At 37.2% G+C, this 19,831-nt stretch overlaps 1 protein-coding gene across 6 annotated transcripts in view; it reads right to left on the bottom strand.

Annotated features, from left to right (window-relative positions):
* MTX2 (metaxin 2) overlaps positions 1-15,447 on the bottom strand; it is a 56,542-nt gene extending 41,095 nt beyond the window's left edge. For 3 of the 6 annotated variants that reach the window (XM_074338394.1, XM_074338391.1, XM_019739340.2), the window contains exon 1: positions 15,226-15,430. Coding sequence is in view for 1 of the 6 variants with exons in the window: in XM_019739340.2 (XP_019594899.1) it covers positions 15,226-15,265 (40 nt within the window). In the remaining 5 variants the exon portion in view is untranslated. Of the gene's footprint in view, positions 1-15,225 lie in introns of all 6 variants that reach the window. The other 3 variants (XM_074338399.1, XM_074338388.1, XM_074338403.1) reach the window with 3 other exon arrangements.
* Positions 15,448-19,831: the final 4,384 nt, after the last annotated feature.

Here is a 19,831-nt window from a genome sequence, read left to right as displayed (position 1 = left end):
CAAAAATAACACTATATACCAAAAAAACACTGATAGTGAAATGATTAAATGATGCCCCTAGCTACTGCTTCACAGGGAATGTTTAATGGTATTACACAGGATGTGTAAGCAGGAAGTGAGTCTTCCCACAGAAGGAGTTTAAAACCAATCTGCCATCACCTCAACAGTCAGAGATCGATGTTCATGTCAGAAAGTGGCTCACATTGGAAAACGGAGAAGCACAGTGTAACACTGTCATTTCCATAAACCTAAAAATCTGGCAGGTAACATTTTGTAACATTAGTGGTAAAGCTACTGTCTTAGTCCATTTGGGCTGCTGTAACAAAATACCACAGATTGGGTGACTTATAAACAATAGAAATTTATTTATCACAGTTAGAAGGCTGGAAGTCCAAGATCAGGACGCCAATCTGATCAGGTTCTCGTGAAAGTCCTATTCTAGGCCACTGCTGACTTCTCACTGTGTCCTCACACGGTGGAAGGGGCAAGGGAGCCCTCTGGAGCCTTTTATATGGGCACTAATCCCAATCGTGAGGGCTCTGCCTTCCAGACTTAAGCACCTCCTAATGGCCCTACCTTGGGGAATAGGATTTCAGTACATGAATTTGGGGGAGGGGGGACACAAAAACTCAGGTCATAGCAGTGACTTAAAGAATATACTGCAAGCAAGCACAGATACAAAGACTAAAGACAACCCTAGATTGAAATAAGCACCCCGAAGCAGGAAGTAGACATTCTAGGACAGACTGGAGAAGCGTCAGACAAAAATACAAAGGGATTCCCAGACTCTGGAAGAAGAGTCACACCAGAACTATTTCCTCGGCTACAAGTTATCATCACTCCTTACCAAGAAGAAACTTGTTGACTGTCATCAGAATCCACTGTATATTATTTATTGCTTGTTGTATATAAATACGTATACTAAATTGTACATAGCTCTCATTTTAGAAAGTAAATTTAGCCACATTCTACACATCTGTTTTAGCATTCATTCAATAAATACTCCCAGAATGTATATGTATTTTGCCCCCACAGAAGGTGCCAGACCCCATTCTAAGAACTAAAGATGGAATTATAAAGAAAAGCAAGTAACTGCCTTTAAAGCACTTAGATTTGAGTAGTACCATGTGGCCTATGTCCATATCTGTTGCCTTTATAATATTTCAAGTTAAAAAGTGGCAAATACTGGAGTCTATATGACTATGAAAATAAAGATTCTATCATAGATTCATAACAAGGCTTAATTATGTTTGGTCGACATATTACATAAAACTGAAAAAAAAATTACATACAGCAGTGAATATCTTCCATAGGCCAAATGAAAGTCAACTCGTGGAGCCCATGATAAATAAATCATAGCCCACAAATCCCTCATTGATATCTTCAACCACCCATTTATTTATAACAAAGTGGTAAACAAAAAACTAAAATGACCCAAAGTGAAGGCCACAAATGAATGATATAGTAGAATTAAAATCTAAGGCAAATGGATGCTAATATCCTGCCATTTGGGAAGCAGAGGATAGAAAGCAAAAGAGACGGAAAATTCAAGAAATCTAGTAGAGGGCAGAATCTCCCCTCACAACCAACACTGGAGCCCAAATGAAACTAGAGAATGATGAGAATATATCTTTTTCTGGTCAAACACCACCTGGACTTCTATCCAGGCAGCTGATGATGATGGTGACGATGAGGATAGTGATGGCAGTTAAGATTCCTGAAGACTCATAAAGTTTACAACCAGAATATATACAGAACTTTTACAAATCAATAATAAAAAAGGCAAATAACCCAAAAATATTTCATGAGCAATGGATTTGAATAGACATTTTGCCAAAGGAGATACATGAATGGCCAACAAGCACATGAAAAGATAGTATCATTAGTCACTAGGGAAATACAAATCAAAATCACAAGATACCGCTTCACATCCGCTAGAATGGCTACAATCAGCAAGACAGACAAAATAGGATGTGGAAAACTTGGAACTCTCACACATTGCTGGTAGAAATATAAAAAGTTTAGTAGTTTTTCAAAATGTTACACACAGAATTACCATAAAAAACATATCTACACAAAGACTTGTACATGAATGTTCACAGCAGCATTATTCACAATAGTCAAATAGTGGCAACAACCCAAAAAAAAACATGAACTGGTGAATGAATAAGCAAAATGTGATATAGCCATATAATAGAATACAATTCGGCAATAAAAAGGAACCAAGTATTGATACATGCTACAACACAGATGAACTTCAAAAGAATTATGCCCAGGAAAAAAACCAAGACACCAAAGAAAACATATTGTATGATTCCATTTATATGAAATGTTCAGAACAGGAAAATCTATAGAGACAGAAAGTAGATGAGTGATTGACTTAGGCTGGGAATGGAAAGTGACTGCAAATGGGCAAGGGATTTCTTTTTGAAACAGTGGAAATATTCTACAATTAATCTATGGTAAGAATTATAACTGTAAATAATACTTTAAAAATCCTTGACTTGTACACTTAAACGGGTATGTAAATTATATCTCAGTAAAGCTGAGCTAAATAGAAAATATTAACATACTGCATGTATTGTGCACTTAAGCCCTGACATATTAATTATCTCATAACTGTACAAGGTAGACACTATTATTATTATCCCTATTTAAGAATAAAACTGAGGCACAAGCATAAGTAATTTGCCCAAAGTCACACTACTAGTAAGTGACAAGAGCCAGGGTTTGAACCCAGGGAGTCTGGCTCCAGTCAGTGAACACACAACTGAATTAGCTAACCTCTTACAGAGCCCACAGTAAACATTCTTAGGTAATAATGAATTATTAAAATTAAAGCAATTATAATCATCCTACAACAGTGGTTCAACCCTCAGTGTAAACGAATCCCCAGAGGAACTTCATAAAATTGTGTATTTCTCCCAAACCCAAAACTCAGAGATTATAACACTACAGAGATCAGGACCAAGAATCCAAACTTGCCACAAGCACTCCCAGTAAATCCGCTGCAGACAGACTGTGAACGCCACACAAAGAAGACCATCCCGGGGACACAGAATGCACTTGAAATAAGATTAAGTTATTTTCACCTCTTCCACTGATTTGCCTCAAAGAATGTGGTAGTGAGGATCTGTGTAGATTAATTTCATTCAAGAATATTTTACGCGTATTATTCTACTTAAGTTTTTGTGGATATGGCTTAAAGCCATGTTTTACAGCATAGCTTAGTAACATGGGGTAACTTTATACTGTTCCAGAATAAGCCCTTTAGGATTAATGAACTGAGGCTTCACTTATTTTGGAACCAAAGTGGCTATTGATAGTTTCTCCATTACATATAATCAATAAGGAAAGTAAAATTAAGTTAGTAATAATGAGACCTGAACATGAACCATCTAAACCTTTCTATGTGAAACTAGAGATGAATTTCAAAATGGTATTCAAGGATCAGTTTCCTAAAAACGACAAACTTCTGGAAGTTAACAAGGGTCCAGAAAACAAATTCACATCACCATCAAGCCAATAACTCAGGGTAAAGTGAATATAAGTTAAATTTAAAACCTTCCATTCTTTCTTAGTAAGTATGCACGTATCGTTTTCTCAAATGGTTGTGTTTAGACTTTGTCCCATTATAAAAATGAACAACCATTTTTCATTAAATTCCAATAAAAAGCAGGCCAATTACATGTGATTATGAATAGATATGAACCTTGTGGCTAGGACTTAAAATTTGAATTTTTAAAAAATGGCAATCTGAAATTCACAAAAGAGGAAACACGAACACCACATCTGAGTTTTTCTCAGAAACAGAGATGAATATGAGATCACTAGCAGAACTATACAAAAACAGCTAGTTAAGATTAAAAGTGCAATTTCTGGCCAAAAACCGGAGAAAAGACAAACAGCCCCAGGCAAGTATCAGGCCTCAGCAATGTAACAATGCTAACCTTCACAGGTTTCATGGTTCTCTAAATCTAATCCTGGAAAACCGAAAATAGATTTCCCTCAAACTAAGGAGCAACTCTCCCCACTACTCTAAGCCAAACACAATCACTGTAATAACAGCACCTATTATTTTTTTAAGTATCTACTATGTACTCACTAGTCTAAGTACTTTACACATACTCACTCTCTCCCACTAAGCAAGGTAACCAAAGAACCCCTCCCTAACTCCTCCCAGCTAGCCATGAAACAAAGGATCCCCTACAAAGGATTTGACCTCCTGAAATCTTGGCACTGTAAGATGCCCCAGAACCAAAACCAAAAACAAAAAAAAAACTACCCACAAGAATTAAGATAACATAACCTAACCATCACAGAATCCCTTCATGAATAGGAGTCAGGGTAGAAAATCCTCAGAGACGAAGGAAAAAAAAAATATGTATAGCATTTAACTGAACACACACATTATTAAACTTCCCAAATGTACCAGAGACTATAATAAAAAGATAAAGATGAAGATAAAACTGTCATTGCTTTCTAGAATCTAATTTTGTTGAGTGGGTGAAGGACACAGAGCTGGGGACATGGAGTTTGAGAATAAGAGGGGACAGATACACAACCATTTGCAATACAATAAGTGAACACAGGTGGTGCGGGGGCAAATCATAGGTCTCGAACACAGACATATCTGGGTTCCCCTCCCAACTCTACAACTGATCGTCTGAGTGAGGCTGGCCAAGTTGCTTGACCTCTTCTTGCCTCAATCACCTCATCTGTAAAAAGGACAAACATTACCTACCTTGTAAGGTTGTTGGAAGAATAAAATTGGATAAATTATGTAAGAGCCACATACAGTCTCCAGCTCACAGAATGTACTCAATCAGTAATTATGAATATAAGCATCAGACCAGAAGTACATCTAAAGCACTACAGGAATCCTCTTGAAGACATAAAATCTGCCTGAGGAAGACAGGGAAGCATTCACAAGAGGAGATGAAATCTGAACTAGGTCCAAAAATTAATCACAAGTGTGACAGACAGAAGGTGGGGGGCAGGAAGAGGAGTTGTTCACTAAACATCTAACACCCTGAATCCAGTCTGAGAGAAGGAAGGTAAAATGCTTGGTGAGGGCATCCTAAATTAGCATTTCTATATAGAATTCACCACTTTGTACTGAAATTATGTTTCAATGGGTGTACGTTTATGAAAGTCAAGAATCATGCTACTCATTTTTGTACCCCAGCACTTAGCAGCGCACGCAAGTATTCGTGCTTCGTTTGTTTAGGTATTCGACTTAACAAACATTCTGTACAAAATACAAACAGGTCTTTTGCTATCTAAAGCCTGAAAGATGTCTGACAGCAAAAAATTGCTATAACTCTGGAAATAAAACCATCAAACCAAATTAAGGAACGATAACATCTCGATAAGGTATACTAAATTCAACAGTGTAAACTCATGAACTCACTTTCTCTCCAAATGGTTCAATAGTTCTAACCAGAGGTGCTCAGTTCAATCATCTACGGAATGTTTAAAAAATATACTTGCCTCAGAGCTACCATTGACCTTCACATATAAAACAGGCTTTTAGTAAGAAAAAAAAAAAAAAAAAGTGTGTGCGCCGTGCGTGGCTGCAGGCAGGAAGTGCGCTGCAAAGCAAACCCGGCTCGTGTAGAGGGCTCCACAGGCAACTGACTGCAGTGTGCAGTACCTCCCTACACCCCGGACACACCCCGGGACTCACCCGTGTCCAGTTTTAGAACCTCTATTAGGTCCTGAGTGGGACTAGTCACTTCCCAGCTCTAATTAAAATGACTCGGCTGAGCCCTCCGCACCAGTACATGCACGCGGGTAACTGGGGCAGATTATATTTCTTCAAGATGGCTACAGCAGTACCTCCTGTCCCACAAGCTCTACTAGAACCTCCAAGCCCCTTTCACCCCCATCACCAAGAAAAGTCTAATTCCCCTCCCTTTGAATTGGGGCAGGCTTGTAACTCCTGTAACCAACAGAACATGGTAAAAGTGATGCATTAAGACTTCCAGCACGGGGTCATAAAAGGGGATGCAGCTTCTCTCCCTTGTCAGCTTGAACACAAGCGTTGGGAGAAGTCTCACTATCCTGAGGCTACAGGCTCTGAGGAAGCCCAGGCCACATGGAGAGGCCATGTGTAAAACTCGCACAGGACAATCCAGCTGAGCTCCTAGCCAACATCAACTCTCAGACGTGTGAGTGAAGATGCTGCCAGATGTTTCCAGCCCTCCACTGCTGGATCACCTCTAGCCTTTGAGTCTTTCCAGCTGAGCATCCAGACATTGTGAGGTAGAGACAAGTTAATCCTCCTGTAGCCTGTCTGAATTACTGACCCACAGGATCCATCAATGTAGTAATAAAATTTACACCCCTAACTTGTGGTATGGTTTCTACACTACAACAGCAACTGAACAGTCATAATTTTAATAGTTACCCTGAGTCACAGACCTTTCATTAAAGAAACAATTAAATGTTGATTCATCTGAAGCCTCAGAATTCCCTCTGTTCATCTCAATCAGTTACCAAACTAACTCCTGACCATGTTACACTTATAAATTCCACTTTACTGCTTCAACCATAGATTCTGAAACTTCCACCTACCCTCCAGTCAATTCTATTTTATTAACCCATTACCTTGAAACTTTACCTTCCTGAAATTTCACTCTCCAACTTCCTGACCACAGCCGTGCTCCCTGGCCTCTCGTCCCCAGAATTTGGAACCCAGTTGAACACAGTGGCTTACCCCATAAATTCTGGTCTGATGACATTATTCAGGAAATGAGAAGAAAAAAGAATCCAAGAGAAAAATGACTTAATTATGCTAGTTAAACTCAAATCTTACCATAATCTACCCATAAAGGCAGATCAGTAAACTTATTTACCCATATAATCCAAAACAGCAAATAATGAAACATATTTTATTATTTGTCTTTAAACTGCACTCTATGATTTCTAAAACATATCTTCCTTTCTGAATATTTATATTAAAATTATTTTACCTTCCCCAACAGCCACTAAATGACACTATGGAAAAATCAGTACAAGTATATGGTAAGAAGGAGAAATATGTTTTAGGAAAAAATAAATCAAGAATAATTCACAATCTCAACTAAAGAATAAATATCAATTATCACTTACATAGATAACTTTACATAACTAGCTCTTATTCACTAGCCAAACCAGAATGTTAAATTGATCAATAATAAAAATAACAATAAGTGTCTGATGAAAAACATACAGTAACTTTTATTTTTACCCTATTTCTTATTGATGTATCTTTTTTAAATTTATAAAATAAGAAAATTAGGAATATTACTTATAATTCATGATTCCAAAACATGTTCCTATAACATAAAAGCTAATAATCAAAAGACAAGAAGGTCAATAAAAGGCCTCATTAAAGCATCATTAAAGCATCACCTGCCAATGTTACCTTACAGAAATAAATGCCGGAGTAATGATGGTCTCTTCCTGTCTCACAAATGATACAATTTATTTGTATGAGGTTCTAGACAGGGCTCTAAGTTTGACCAGGTCATGAAATATGATATGAGGAGAAAATTCTATTATAATATCTAAGGACACTGTATTCACTGGGATAAATATACACAACTATAGACAACAAAAGTCTTTTTTTTTCAAATCCAAAGGCAGGTTAAGTCATAAAGAAACTTCTTTGGTTTATAAAAGTTCTTAGGAGAGATAAAAATATACAATCAGCACAAAATCGTAGCTAAATGTATAAGCACAATGAAATGCCTTTTATGGTTCTATTTTGCTAAAGCAGTTAGTTAATGGGAACTGCCATGTAAAATGATTTTTTTTTTATGAAACACATCTTCTTTATTACTAGCCAATCAAATTTCATTTTTATTACTGATGTAGAAAAGTTCAAAACCATGATTCATTTATAGAGCATACAAAAATAAGAAAAGTGTTCAAGAATAGAGGATCATTTACAAAGCATTAAAAAATTAAAACATGCATTTCTCTTACTGGCAAGGCAAATACTTCTACATATAAATGTCTGGAGCTGGATTTGCTGAATATTGTAACGTCTGTCTTTGAACAAAAAAATGAGAAGCCTGAATTTAATATCTCATCTCCATTTGATATCTTCAATCCGTCTGATAACTAGTTATCAAGAAATTTCAAAAATGTTTGAAAAATGTTAAGAAGTTTGATGATGTTTTCTTTCAATTTTCACTCAAATATGGGAAGCTTGAGCTAACGTTAATAACTCAAATGTCTTCCAGAAATGCGACTGAAAAATTTTATGGGGCACCCATCACCAAAATCTTTTAAGTTAAAAACTAAAAATCATGTAATTTCGGAGTATAAAATGTTAATAAAGCATGTAAGAAAATAAAAACTCTCATTATGTTTAACTATGGACTATTTCAAGATCCGAAACAAGCCTTTCAAGTGATCATAACATCATTATCAAAGTTTTCTAAAAGGCAACAAAACACTGCCTCTAAGAATTTGGCTTCCAACCTATTCATGACTACAAGTATGATAAACTACGCCACACTGCTGTCAATAAATTGCACTTTGCCTCTACTATGGATGACCATGCTTTGCTTCTCCATCTGCCCCTTCAATATCTACTTCACATGTGCCAGCTTGATAAGCACTACAGTACGAGACTATTCATGTAACTAATATGAATTTAAAAAGGTTCTCTGAAATGTGACAGCCAGTTCAATAACTTCTCAATAATTCCTCAGTGCCTTCCTCAATATTGGAGAATCCTCAGAATACTGAGCATAAATAACTAACAAAGTATCTTTATTTTTTCAATTATCTGTTGCAATTATCATCCTTAGATATTAGCACACACAGATACAAGAGCCTTGATTATCATTTTCTTCATTCTCAATAAACCTTGTGAACAACAGATCACTTCTATTTTACAAAGGACTTTTAACCTATGTTTTCCACTTCTTTGTGCCCCTAGAACCCTTGTGAAATGCTTTTAAAGTACAGATTTCCCAGGACTTCTGTGGAAGCAGGATGGAATAGAAACACTTTATTACTGATATAAAAACAAAAATTTTTAAACATGCCTGTTTTGATTATACTTACTTTCAGGATGCTTACATATATGGGTTTCATGGAACCCATAAAATTACTTTTCCAGATCATACTATAAATTAATGCTACTGCTAGACTGAAGTTATTAATAAATTTAAATAATTAAGCACCCACATGCTCACAATGAGATAAATGAAATATTCCAAGTCTTCTTTTTTCATCCTTTATATAGTTTTGAGCTTCTAAATAAAGAACAGACAGATATTGTCCTGATTTCAAAAGATTAATAATGACAGTACAATGAAATTAACCAATATGCTTAAAATATAGCAAGGCACTGGTAAAATAATAAGATCATTCAGAAAAGATGGCATGTGAGTTAATAAAAATAAAGACACTGGACATTTTCTGCTGTCTGAAATGGTAATAGGATAACATTCTCAAAGGCTCTTGGGTAATAAATAGAAACTACCATATAGTGAACATTTAATACATACCACTCTATACTAGGCGTTTAATATATATAATATTAAATAGATTATACCCCTTTTACAAATAAGGAAACTATGGCCTAGAAGGGTCTGCCCAAGACCATAAAACAAGTAAGAGGCAGAGCCGAGCCTAGAAGTCAGTTCCTCTGTCTTACGCAAATGATCTGGTTCCTAACCTTTATGCTCTCTTACTAAGGGCGCTTCCATTTCCTCATCCAAGACAAGACCACCACCTATCTAACAGGATCCAGTAGTTAGTATTCATGATTATGTATATAAATCATCTAGCACAGCGGCTCAAAACTGGACATTTACTCATAGTATCAGTAATCACATAATTATGAGTTATGTTTTTAAGCTAAAACTGTCTGACAATGTCTAATGAACAGGCCTCTACTGAAAATGACTCAGTATATACAGAGGGTGCCAAAAACATGTGTACACATTTTAAGAAAAAGACTGTATTAAAATTGTAATACTCAATATATACAGATAGCAAAAGATGAATGCAAGTCATGCGTATATATTTTTTGGCATCCCCGGTATATAACTATAACAAGAATTCAATTTTATAATGAAGAGAAACATGACTGGAGTTCACGAAATGTATAATCTTGAAATAAACAGAATAATTTGTCATAGGAGTAATCTTAATCATTGTAATAACTTAGATATTTTATATCATTGAAATAAATTACATATTCTATTTATAAATAACTTTTAAAAACTTGACCAGATTTGTATCTTCACACAGGAAGTTAGAGGCAAAACCCAGTAGAAGAGAAAAACTGACAGGTAAACAGCTCACAATAATATTAATGAACACCGAGTGCTTACAGTGTGCCAGACACAATCCTAAGCATCTTACATATTTTCTCATCATCTTTAAATAATCTATAATTATCTTCACCATTCTGCAAATAAAAGGTTTAAAAAGGCAAGTCATTTGCCCAAAGTCACACATTTAGTAAGTGGCTGAGTAAGTACCCAGGTCTGACTCGCACCCCACAGTCCACGGGCAGTGTGAAAGCTGAAGGAGGTGATAACACCCTAGGTTTCTCCTGTTTAGTGCTCAACACTTCGCTCTCTTTCTTTTGCATGGGTCTGGTGGCACTATGGAGCCCTGCAGCCTGGACCACTCCTGGCACAGGATGGGCAAGTGAGTCCGGCCTGTCCAGTGCAGTACTCCATCCTTTTGGCTTCAGTGACTGCTCCAAATGTGGTCACACAGCACAAATGCAGCTACTCAATCCTGCCCTAAATACACTCATACCCACTGACAACTGAAAAGAAAAAAACTTTTTTAAATAGAAACTCAAGTAATATATTGGAATATCTTGCCATTACAAGAAAAAAGGCAAGTCAAAATTTAAAATACACAGCCTGTTATAAAAGATTTTGAAACCCATTCAATATCCAGGACTATTTGTATCCTTTTTTTAAAGCTCTAAGTCTACCATATCATCATCTAGAGATCTAAATTACTATTTCAAAATCACAATTTACCATTCCTTTCCATATCACTAAGTTGAAAGAACAATTCAAATTCCTCGTCCACTTTCAGATCTTTATCCAAAGGAACTACTCAGCAGACACACATATGTCTACGCAAGCACTGCTGATATAGAGAAAAATCATATATACCTGTGCTTTAGGATGCATCAACTTGGCTAGACTAAACTACATTTTCCAGAATTCCCTTTCCACTATGCTTCTGATCAGGGTGAGCCACGAGGAATATTCTCTAGGAGACATTGGGAAGACAGAAGGGAGGCAATAGCCATTCTGTAGCATACAAAACACCTTCTCCCAGTTATTCAAACACTAACCTAGGAGCTGCTGTGAAGAGATTTTGCTGGTATAATTGAAGTCCCTAATCAGCTGACTTTACATTAATCAAAAGGCAGATTATCCTGGGTGTACCTGATTTAATCAGCTGAGATCAAACACTGCAAGCAGCACCTATGGACAGCACTGCCTGTGCTCTCCCTTCAGGATATCCCCTTGCTGGCTGCCTGCATATAGACTTGGTACTTGGTTGGTCAAGCCCCACAACAGCATAAACCAATTCTCTGTGCGTGCGTGCGTGCGCGCGTAGAGGCAGAGATCCTACTGCTTCTGCTTCTCTGGTTGAACTGATCAAAATAACACCCTAAATACCCATCAGAATAAGACGAAATAAATTATGGTTTCATTACAATCAAACACTATCCAACCATTTAAAAATGATTATGTATAATTCCATTCAGACATGGAAAGAAATCTCAATATGTTATATAACAAAACAGGCTATTTAAAAAAGTATGCATATTTTGTTATCTGTGTCATTTTTTAAAAATAATTTCAGGGAGAAAGAGCTAACTGCTCACCAAAGTTTAAATGATGAAGATGGGATTTTAAAGTCTTAATCTGGGTGTTATGATTTTAGGTGATTTTTACTTTATTCTTTATATTTTTTTGGATTGTTTTCATTTTCTACAATGGCCATGTTTTCAGGAAAATATTAAAAAAAAAAAAAAAGCCTTCCTCATTTGACAGGGAAAAATGTCAGGTAGACTTACAGGTTAAAATGTGCCCAGAGCCTTAAAGGACAAACAGGAGTTATCCAAGCAAAGTGGACATTTCAGGTAGAGGGCAACACGTAGACACTACAAGTAGGTTAGAAAGGCGAGTGTTCAAGGAAAGGAATGGCAAGAGATTAGCCTAGAGAGACAGACTTGGACTAATTTATAGTAAGTCTGTGTCTTATATGCCTCACTCCACCTTCTGACACTGGGGAACTAATGAAGGTGTTAAAACAAGAGGAGTCACATTTGCATTTTTAGGAAAATAAAAATAACACAAACAAAACCCCACTGAGGCCTGCAGTATGGAGACTATTGGAAGGATACCAGAATGGAAGCAGGGAAACAAATTCAGAGACTACTACAGTAACCAAGCAAGAAAAACAGTGGAGATGGAGAGAATAAGTCGTTGAGTCACAGTAAGGAGTAAGAACTGAGAGAACTTGGTGGGGGACACACTGGTAGTACAGAGACAGAAGCGGTTCGCTTAAACTGTGGAGTTCAGAGAAGCCATCCAAAAAGGTGTCCTTATGGAAAAGGCTTTCAAGGGGAGTACAATTTAGGTTGCTACCTAAATCTGTGTCTCCCTGGCTGCCACACTTTTGCTCAAACAAATAAATGCTTTAAAAAAAAAAAAAAAAAAAAAAGAAAGGCTTTCGAGGATATCACAGATATCCTTAAAGGCAAGATGCCTTTAAATGTTTCCAAAAGTAATATCAAACAGTATGTTGGCTCACACTCACTGAAAGGAAGAATAATAAGCAAAGTGTTAAATACATTAAAAATTAGAGCTCTCAACTACAAAAACAGTTATCATAGGACTACATATGTATATATCTCAAATCTTTTAAAACTGACCTCTTCCAACAAAATCATATTACTGCCAGAAATAGAATATTCTGAAGTTGTTGGATTTGAGTTACACTTATAAGTCACTTACAAGTCAAACATAGGGTTTCATACAAGCTATTATTTTAGCTGCCCTTTTTTTCACTGCTTGCCAAAACAAAACCTTTTAAATTTTTAAAATTACAATCACTTAAATTACAGAAGTAAAATATTCTCACTATAACAATTCAAACAGTTCAGAAATATAGTTCCTCTACCCTCTACCAATGCCCTTACCCTTATTACCCTCAAATCACTAATTAAAATTAATTGAATATTCTTCTATGTATTTTTTGCTTATATATGCATGTTTAAATAGGGTTTATTTATTTAATAATGGGTTCATACTATATGTATATTATTCTATAACTTGTTTTTACTTAAAATAAGCATAGCTTTCCAGCTAATATATTTAATAGGTGTACCTCTTCATTTTCAGTATCTGTAATAATGTGGGCATACCACAATTTGATATATAATTAGGACATTTCTGGTTTTTTGCTATTACAAACCATGCTACAATTCGTATCGCTGTATGATTCTCTGTTTTCTGCATATTTCTTTAAATACTGGTCCTTACGTTTCTATCAGATAAATGCCCTGAAGAATTTCTGGGTCAAAGGATTGCATTTTAATAAATATAGTGATATTACGTTCCCCAAAAGTGGTAACAATTTACAGACTCACCAATAATTTGAGGGTAACTGTTTTCCCATGCCCTTGTCAGTACTTCAAATTATCATATTCATTTTTCCCCATCTGACAAGGTAGAAAAACTGTCATCTGCTTTTAGTGACAAAGAGCATCTTTTCATATGTTCACTGTCCATTTGCATTTCCCCATGTAGAGCTTTAATTCATCTGGAATTTATTCTAGCAGTCTTATGACCTAGAAGTTGTCCCAACACCATTTATTGAATTATCCATCTTTAAATGCCTCCTCCTAGAGTAACAGATCATTACAAATAGCTAAGATGGCAGACAGATAAAATGCCTAGAAATTCTTAAACTTCACAAACTGAAGCAAAATTCCAAACTTATTAAAAGTTTATTAAAAGACATTCATCATTTTTTTCTTTAAAAGAAAGCACACATTGGAACACATGCATACAATATACCATCAGCATACACTGTGAAATGGTTGATTTTTTAACATAGCAGCAATCTAAAATAAATCAATGATGTAACTTTTTTAAATAAATGGTAAAAATATAGATAATTGTTTTAAATCTCAATATTATTCATTATTTCAGGTCATAAATATTTGAGCACGAACTGACAGGGGCACAGGGCACTGTGGGGCACAAAACTGGTATGATCCCTGCTTTCAGGAAGTTTGCAATCTAGTGGGAGCTTCCCTCTCTCCTAGAAAACAATGTATTTACTTTAAGTGACAAAACGAAAAAAGAAATGTATGTTCACACAAATGCAGGGCAATTAAAAACATTTTGGCAAATTTTATGATACACTCAGTATTTTCCATTTCCAAAATACTACCTTATTTCAAATGTATCTATTCACTCCGGTGACTGTTTCTACTTATACTGAAAACACTAAGAAGAGTAACTCCATTTAAAGATTAACTATTACTCATTAACCTACAATACATATGTCTAGTCTCCTCACTTTCTCAACAATATTTAATTTCTTTCACTACAGTGAATACAAACCTCAATAACAAAAAAAGTACAGGTCTATTTACATCAGTAATGTTCAGTCTATCAAATCAAAGGTGTTTCTCAAAAGTTCAGGTAGATTTAAAAATGTTTCAATTAATCCTAGAGACCTAGCAATGGCAGTATTGTGTCGCTTGGAGATGAAACAAGAACTGTGGTGGCCCCTCAATGACAAGAGGCTATTCATTAGTGACAATCACCTTACAGTTTAGGTCCCACGATCAGGCTGCCATCACTCTTACAAAGAAGCCTTGGGATGTTTGGCCACGCCCCCCACCTCAATCCCAACCCACGGCCTCCTCCACGCACCCAGCCTCTCCCGACCAAACAGAGAGCTGGACAAAGCACCGCCCAGGGGAAGCAAACGTGACTCCTACCACTGCAGGGTGACCTTGGCTAAGTGTCTCCTCCTCAGTTTTCTCATCTGTGATATGAGGCTGGTACTCCATACCCGCCTTCAACCGTAGGCCTGGGTCCAGCATCTAATGCCCACAAAGCAAGGGGAAAGCTGCAGCCCTAAACCCCACGCTGCTCTTCGCGGCTGCCCCGCCCCAGCCCTGGCCTGCGTCTGCAGTCCGCGGCCACGCGCTACCTGCGATCTGCGAAACGAAGGCTTCCGCCACTAGAGACATGTCGGCTGGGCGGCCCTGCGCCCGCGGGTCCTTCTCCCCGCGATTCTTAGCGTCCCCCTCCGCAACCTGGGCGACTTCTGGCAGCTAACAAGCCTGGCAGCGGCTCGGACATGCAGAGCCCACCACCGCGGCAGTGAAGGCGGCGAGGATCCGAAGGTTACCGCCAGGCCCGGACAGGAACTTCCGGCGCAGCTGACAGCGGCGCGCGAGCGCTTCCGCCGGCCCCGCCTCCGCTCTCCTCCCCCGGGGCGCGCGGGCCGCTAGCGCTGGGATCCCGGCCCCTGCCTGGCCGGTGAGCGGTCGCAGGTCCTTGGTTTCCGACGACCCTAGGGTGCGGGCAGGGGGACCCCAGAGGTTTTTAGTATCCTTTCTGTAAGCGAGGATTTTTAAGCAAGAACGTTTTTAAGCAACACTAGATACCAGGCACTTTAAAATATATATATATATATAGCATTCTATTTCATTTCATTTCATCCTCAACAACCCAGTAAGATGATATTGTTATCGCCATTTTACTGATAAGGAAACAGGCTCCGAGAGTTTAAACTGCCTGCTTAGGGAGGCCGCCCAGGCCCACGTTAATTTCCTCTGTTCCCCTATACTGCTAGGTTGATTAGTCCATGGACAGACATTAGTGCTTAATTATTACTTTATTTCCTTGCTTACCAGAGGGAAAGAGACTTGAGCAGCGTTTAAGCTGAGAGAGTTTGCCCTTCAACTTTGCACCCAAAATGAAGCTCATCTTGGAGAATAAATACATTCTCTAGTTTGACACACGCCGCTCCCCTTTTGGGGGGGCAGAAAGAGGAAAAAACACTAAAACCCCTAAGTGACTTTTTACCCCTTAACCTAATAACTTCTTAAATTATATACATACAATTAGAGAAAAATCAGAATATGTTACAGATTTAGAGGCATAAAATATTACAAGTGAAACAGACTTCAGAGAGCATCTGGTAGGCCATACTTTCTCTAAAGCGTCTAGGAAAGAATCTTTCCCCCTGCCTCTTTGTAGCTTCTAGGCGTTGCCAGCAACCTTTAGCCTTCCTTGGTTTTAAACATATATCACTCAAATCTCTTGTCTCCATCATCACATGTCATTCTCCCTATGTATCTGTGTCCAAATTTCCCTTGTCTTTTATGGGCATCAGTAATTAAACTAGGGCTCACCCTAATCCAGTATGACCCCATCTTAATTTCATCTGCAAAGACTCTTATTTCCAAATAAGGTCATATTCACAGGTACCAGGGATTAGAAACTTGAATTTATTGGTTTTTTGTTTGTTTGTGTTTGTTTGTTTTTTGGCAGCAGGAGATGGGGGAAAGGTGTACAATTCTACCCACTACAGTAAATTCATGTTTTTTAAGGATAAGTCTTATCAGTATTTGCAACACCCTCTGCAACCAGGAAACTTGTTAAATTAAATTTAAATTTCCCCACAAAGCTTTACATGGACATAAACAGAGCAGTGTTTTAAGAAGCAGCATCTTCTCACTGGCTGAGATTCAGAGTTGACAAGGCTAAGATAATAAGTTTCTGTTTGTGCGGAGGGAGGTAACATTGATAGTAAAGAGTATACTATGCCCGGTTTCCTCCTCTTTATCCCATGGGTAATATGAACCAAGAGAAATTAACTGTTCCAGGTATTTCTGTGTCAACCAAAAGAAAATCTTTCAGTTTCTGTCTGTTCTCTACACAGTGGAGAATTACATATAACCTTTAAAAGTGAAAAAGATCCATCACCTATTCAAGTACTACTATCAATTTTGGTTTATCACCATTAAAAAGCTGAAGATAAAATGTTTTGACACATGCGGTGTTTTTTAGATTTCTCCATGTCGTAGAGCCTGTGTGGGAACCTGAACCAAAGTCCTTAGAGAGTACTGAAAATTGGACTGAGGTAACCAAAACCCAACAAGTTCAAATAGCAGACTGACCCCCAATGTGGAAAACCATGGCAAGAGCCAGGGACCGGGCATACAGGCAAGAGAAACAGAGCGAGGCAAAGGCAAATGTCCCCTGAAATTTCAGTAAGTGTCTATGGCTTAGTGCATGGCACATGGATGAACTGGGGTGGCTGAAAGGTACTGGGTTGGGACTGACACCAACTCTGTTCTAGCAAGCTTTTGAGAAAGAACCGGGGATCTGCTGAGGGCACTGTCTGTGCTCAACCCTTTCTTCATTGTAGCCAGGGAAACAGAATCATCAGTGCCATATGTATTCACTTTTTCTCCCTGACTGACGGTTCCTTTGCTTCCCACACAGGCTAATTTAGGCTGGAAAAAATCTATAATGTGGGAGGTCTTTATTACTAAAAATTAAATCCAATAAAATGCAGATGTCTTGACAGTACCCACAAACAAGCTGTCTTTGTAATAAATAGCCAACTGGAGAAAATATATTTATGCATCTATATTAGAACAACTGGCAGCTATAAAACTGAAGATCTGTTTAAAATCACCACAATTAAGGAAAATATAAGAAAACAAGCCACTGGAATTTTTAAGAATGAGCTTATAAAACAAAAGTGCTAGGGAATCCATATGTTACTAAAAGGATAATCACACAATTACTTAAAATATTAATGCATGACTTTAACAGCCTTATTGTTTGCTCTAATAAAAATCACTTTTCTCACAAACCTGTTCTGTCATAAGAATATTTTCAGGTCTCTAATCTAGATTTTATATTACTATATTATAGAAAATATACAGCTATCATAATGAATATGAACTTTATTAAGATTAAAATACTAAGGCATTTTCTCTGAATTTCATTTTTCTCTGATAAAATGTTAATATGTTTTTTAGAATGCTAATTTTTAAACGTAAATATTTTCTTTTTTAAAAAATGCCTGTAAGAGTAAAATTTTGGCTGAGATGCCTTCAAAATTATATAATATATATGTCAATAATACAATAAATTCTGGCCTTTTTATGAAGTCAGTCCACCTCCCTCCCAGCCTTCATCAACAGAATTAATTATGGTTAATTCAATCAATCTAAGTAGAATGTTAACACAGTTAAAACACTAAGGTAGCCAGCCTATGCCCCAGAGTTTTTCCATTCGTCTGTTAATAGCTTTCACTTTAAAAACAATGGAACTGTAGACAACTACAAGCAATGTAACATGAGGTTTACAAAAACTTTTTTAAAGGGTACAGAAATGTGGCAGCCATTCCTCCTTATATTTTGCAACTTATCTTTCCTCCATTTTGTATAATTCCTAAGAAATCATGGCCAATCCAGGACTAAGTCCTTGCCTTTTTCTCACTCTCTGATCCCAACCTCCTGTATTTTAGGCTAGGACTCCCTCACATGAAATACAGGCATATAGAACGACACTTTGGCAAGTATCTACATTATTGATTATAGTGGGCCTAGATTCTTCGAATATAATTGGTTTTCAAAAGAAAGTAAAATGCTAAATTTCCAAATTATTCACCCAAAGTGGGCAGAATATGTATGTTGCCTCACTTTCAAAGCTTTATGTTATTATTGGGAACTGAGTCTTTTAATTATATCTGCTGAGGGTGCTCTTCACTGGTGGTTGATAAACGTCTTATCTGCAGTTACAGGAACTGAATTAGTTAGAACTTTTCTAGCTGCAAGTTATAAAAACACAATTAAACCTAGCTTAAATAAATTGAAGTTTATTGCCTCATCATGGTAGAAAAGACACCAGGGTAATTCATAGAACCAAAGGAATAACTCTAGGAACCAGGACCTTAGTGCTTTTGCTCTCTGTCTCTCTCTTCACCTCTCATCTCCGTTCAGCTTTGTTCCTTTTCAGGGGAGACACACCTTCTCCCAGGTGTCAGGAAATACAGCTGCTAGTAGCACCAACCTGACATCTTCCTAGCTGGCAACCCCACCTTCCATATATTAATCCCAGGGAAGAATTATAATTGCTTGAATGTTCTCACCTCTGGATTAAATACTTTATCCAAACGAATGGGTTCAATGATTGACCAGGCCAGGGAGGAATGAAACCAGTTACAAGAAGGAAAATGGGAGAAAAGATGCTAGACAGCCAAAACCATAGTACCACGGTCTACAAGAAGAATCAAGAGTGCTATACTGCGGCTAACGCTTTTTTTAAAACTAGAAAAGTCGTTTAAGCTCTTTAACATTTTTCATTTCACTTCACAAAGGAAGTAATAAAATGTAATGATTCCTTCACAGCCCCCAGGTGGGGGAGGGGAAGAGAAACTCCGGTGATTGTGTTAACTAAAAGAGAGAGCTGAGGATACCTTCAACAGAATTATTATATTTATTATTTATATATATTTATTATATTATTATATTTATGTGCAAGTAACTACTTTCACATACTACATGTAACGAGCTAACTCAACCCTAAATCATTATAGCAGTAAATTTACAGGTTTTCAAAACAAAACAAAAAAACCCACAAAAACTGTCTTATTCCTTGGGGTATATAATGTCCTTCCGGAGCTGGCTAACAAGTATATATTCTTTCTGAAGCTATAAATTATGTGTGTGAACATGACAACATGGAAAACATGAATGATGCAATGTTAAGTAAAAACAGCACAATGTGAA

The sequence above is a fragment of the Rhinolophus sinicus genome, linkage group LG01, assembly GCF_036562045.2.
Source record: "Rhinolophus sinicus isolate RSC01 linkage group LG01, ASM3656204v1, whole genome shotgun sequence".
Lineage (NCBI taxonomy): Eukaryota > Metazoa > Chordata > Mammalia > Chiroptera > Rhinolophidae > Rhinolophus > Rhinolophus sinicus.
The sequence above is the reverse complement of the archived record's forward strand: the minus strand, read 5'-3'. Positions and strand labels throughout refer to the sequence as shown.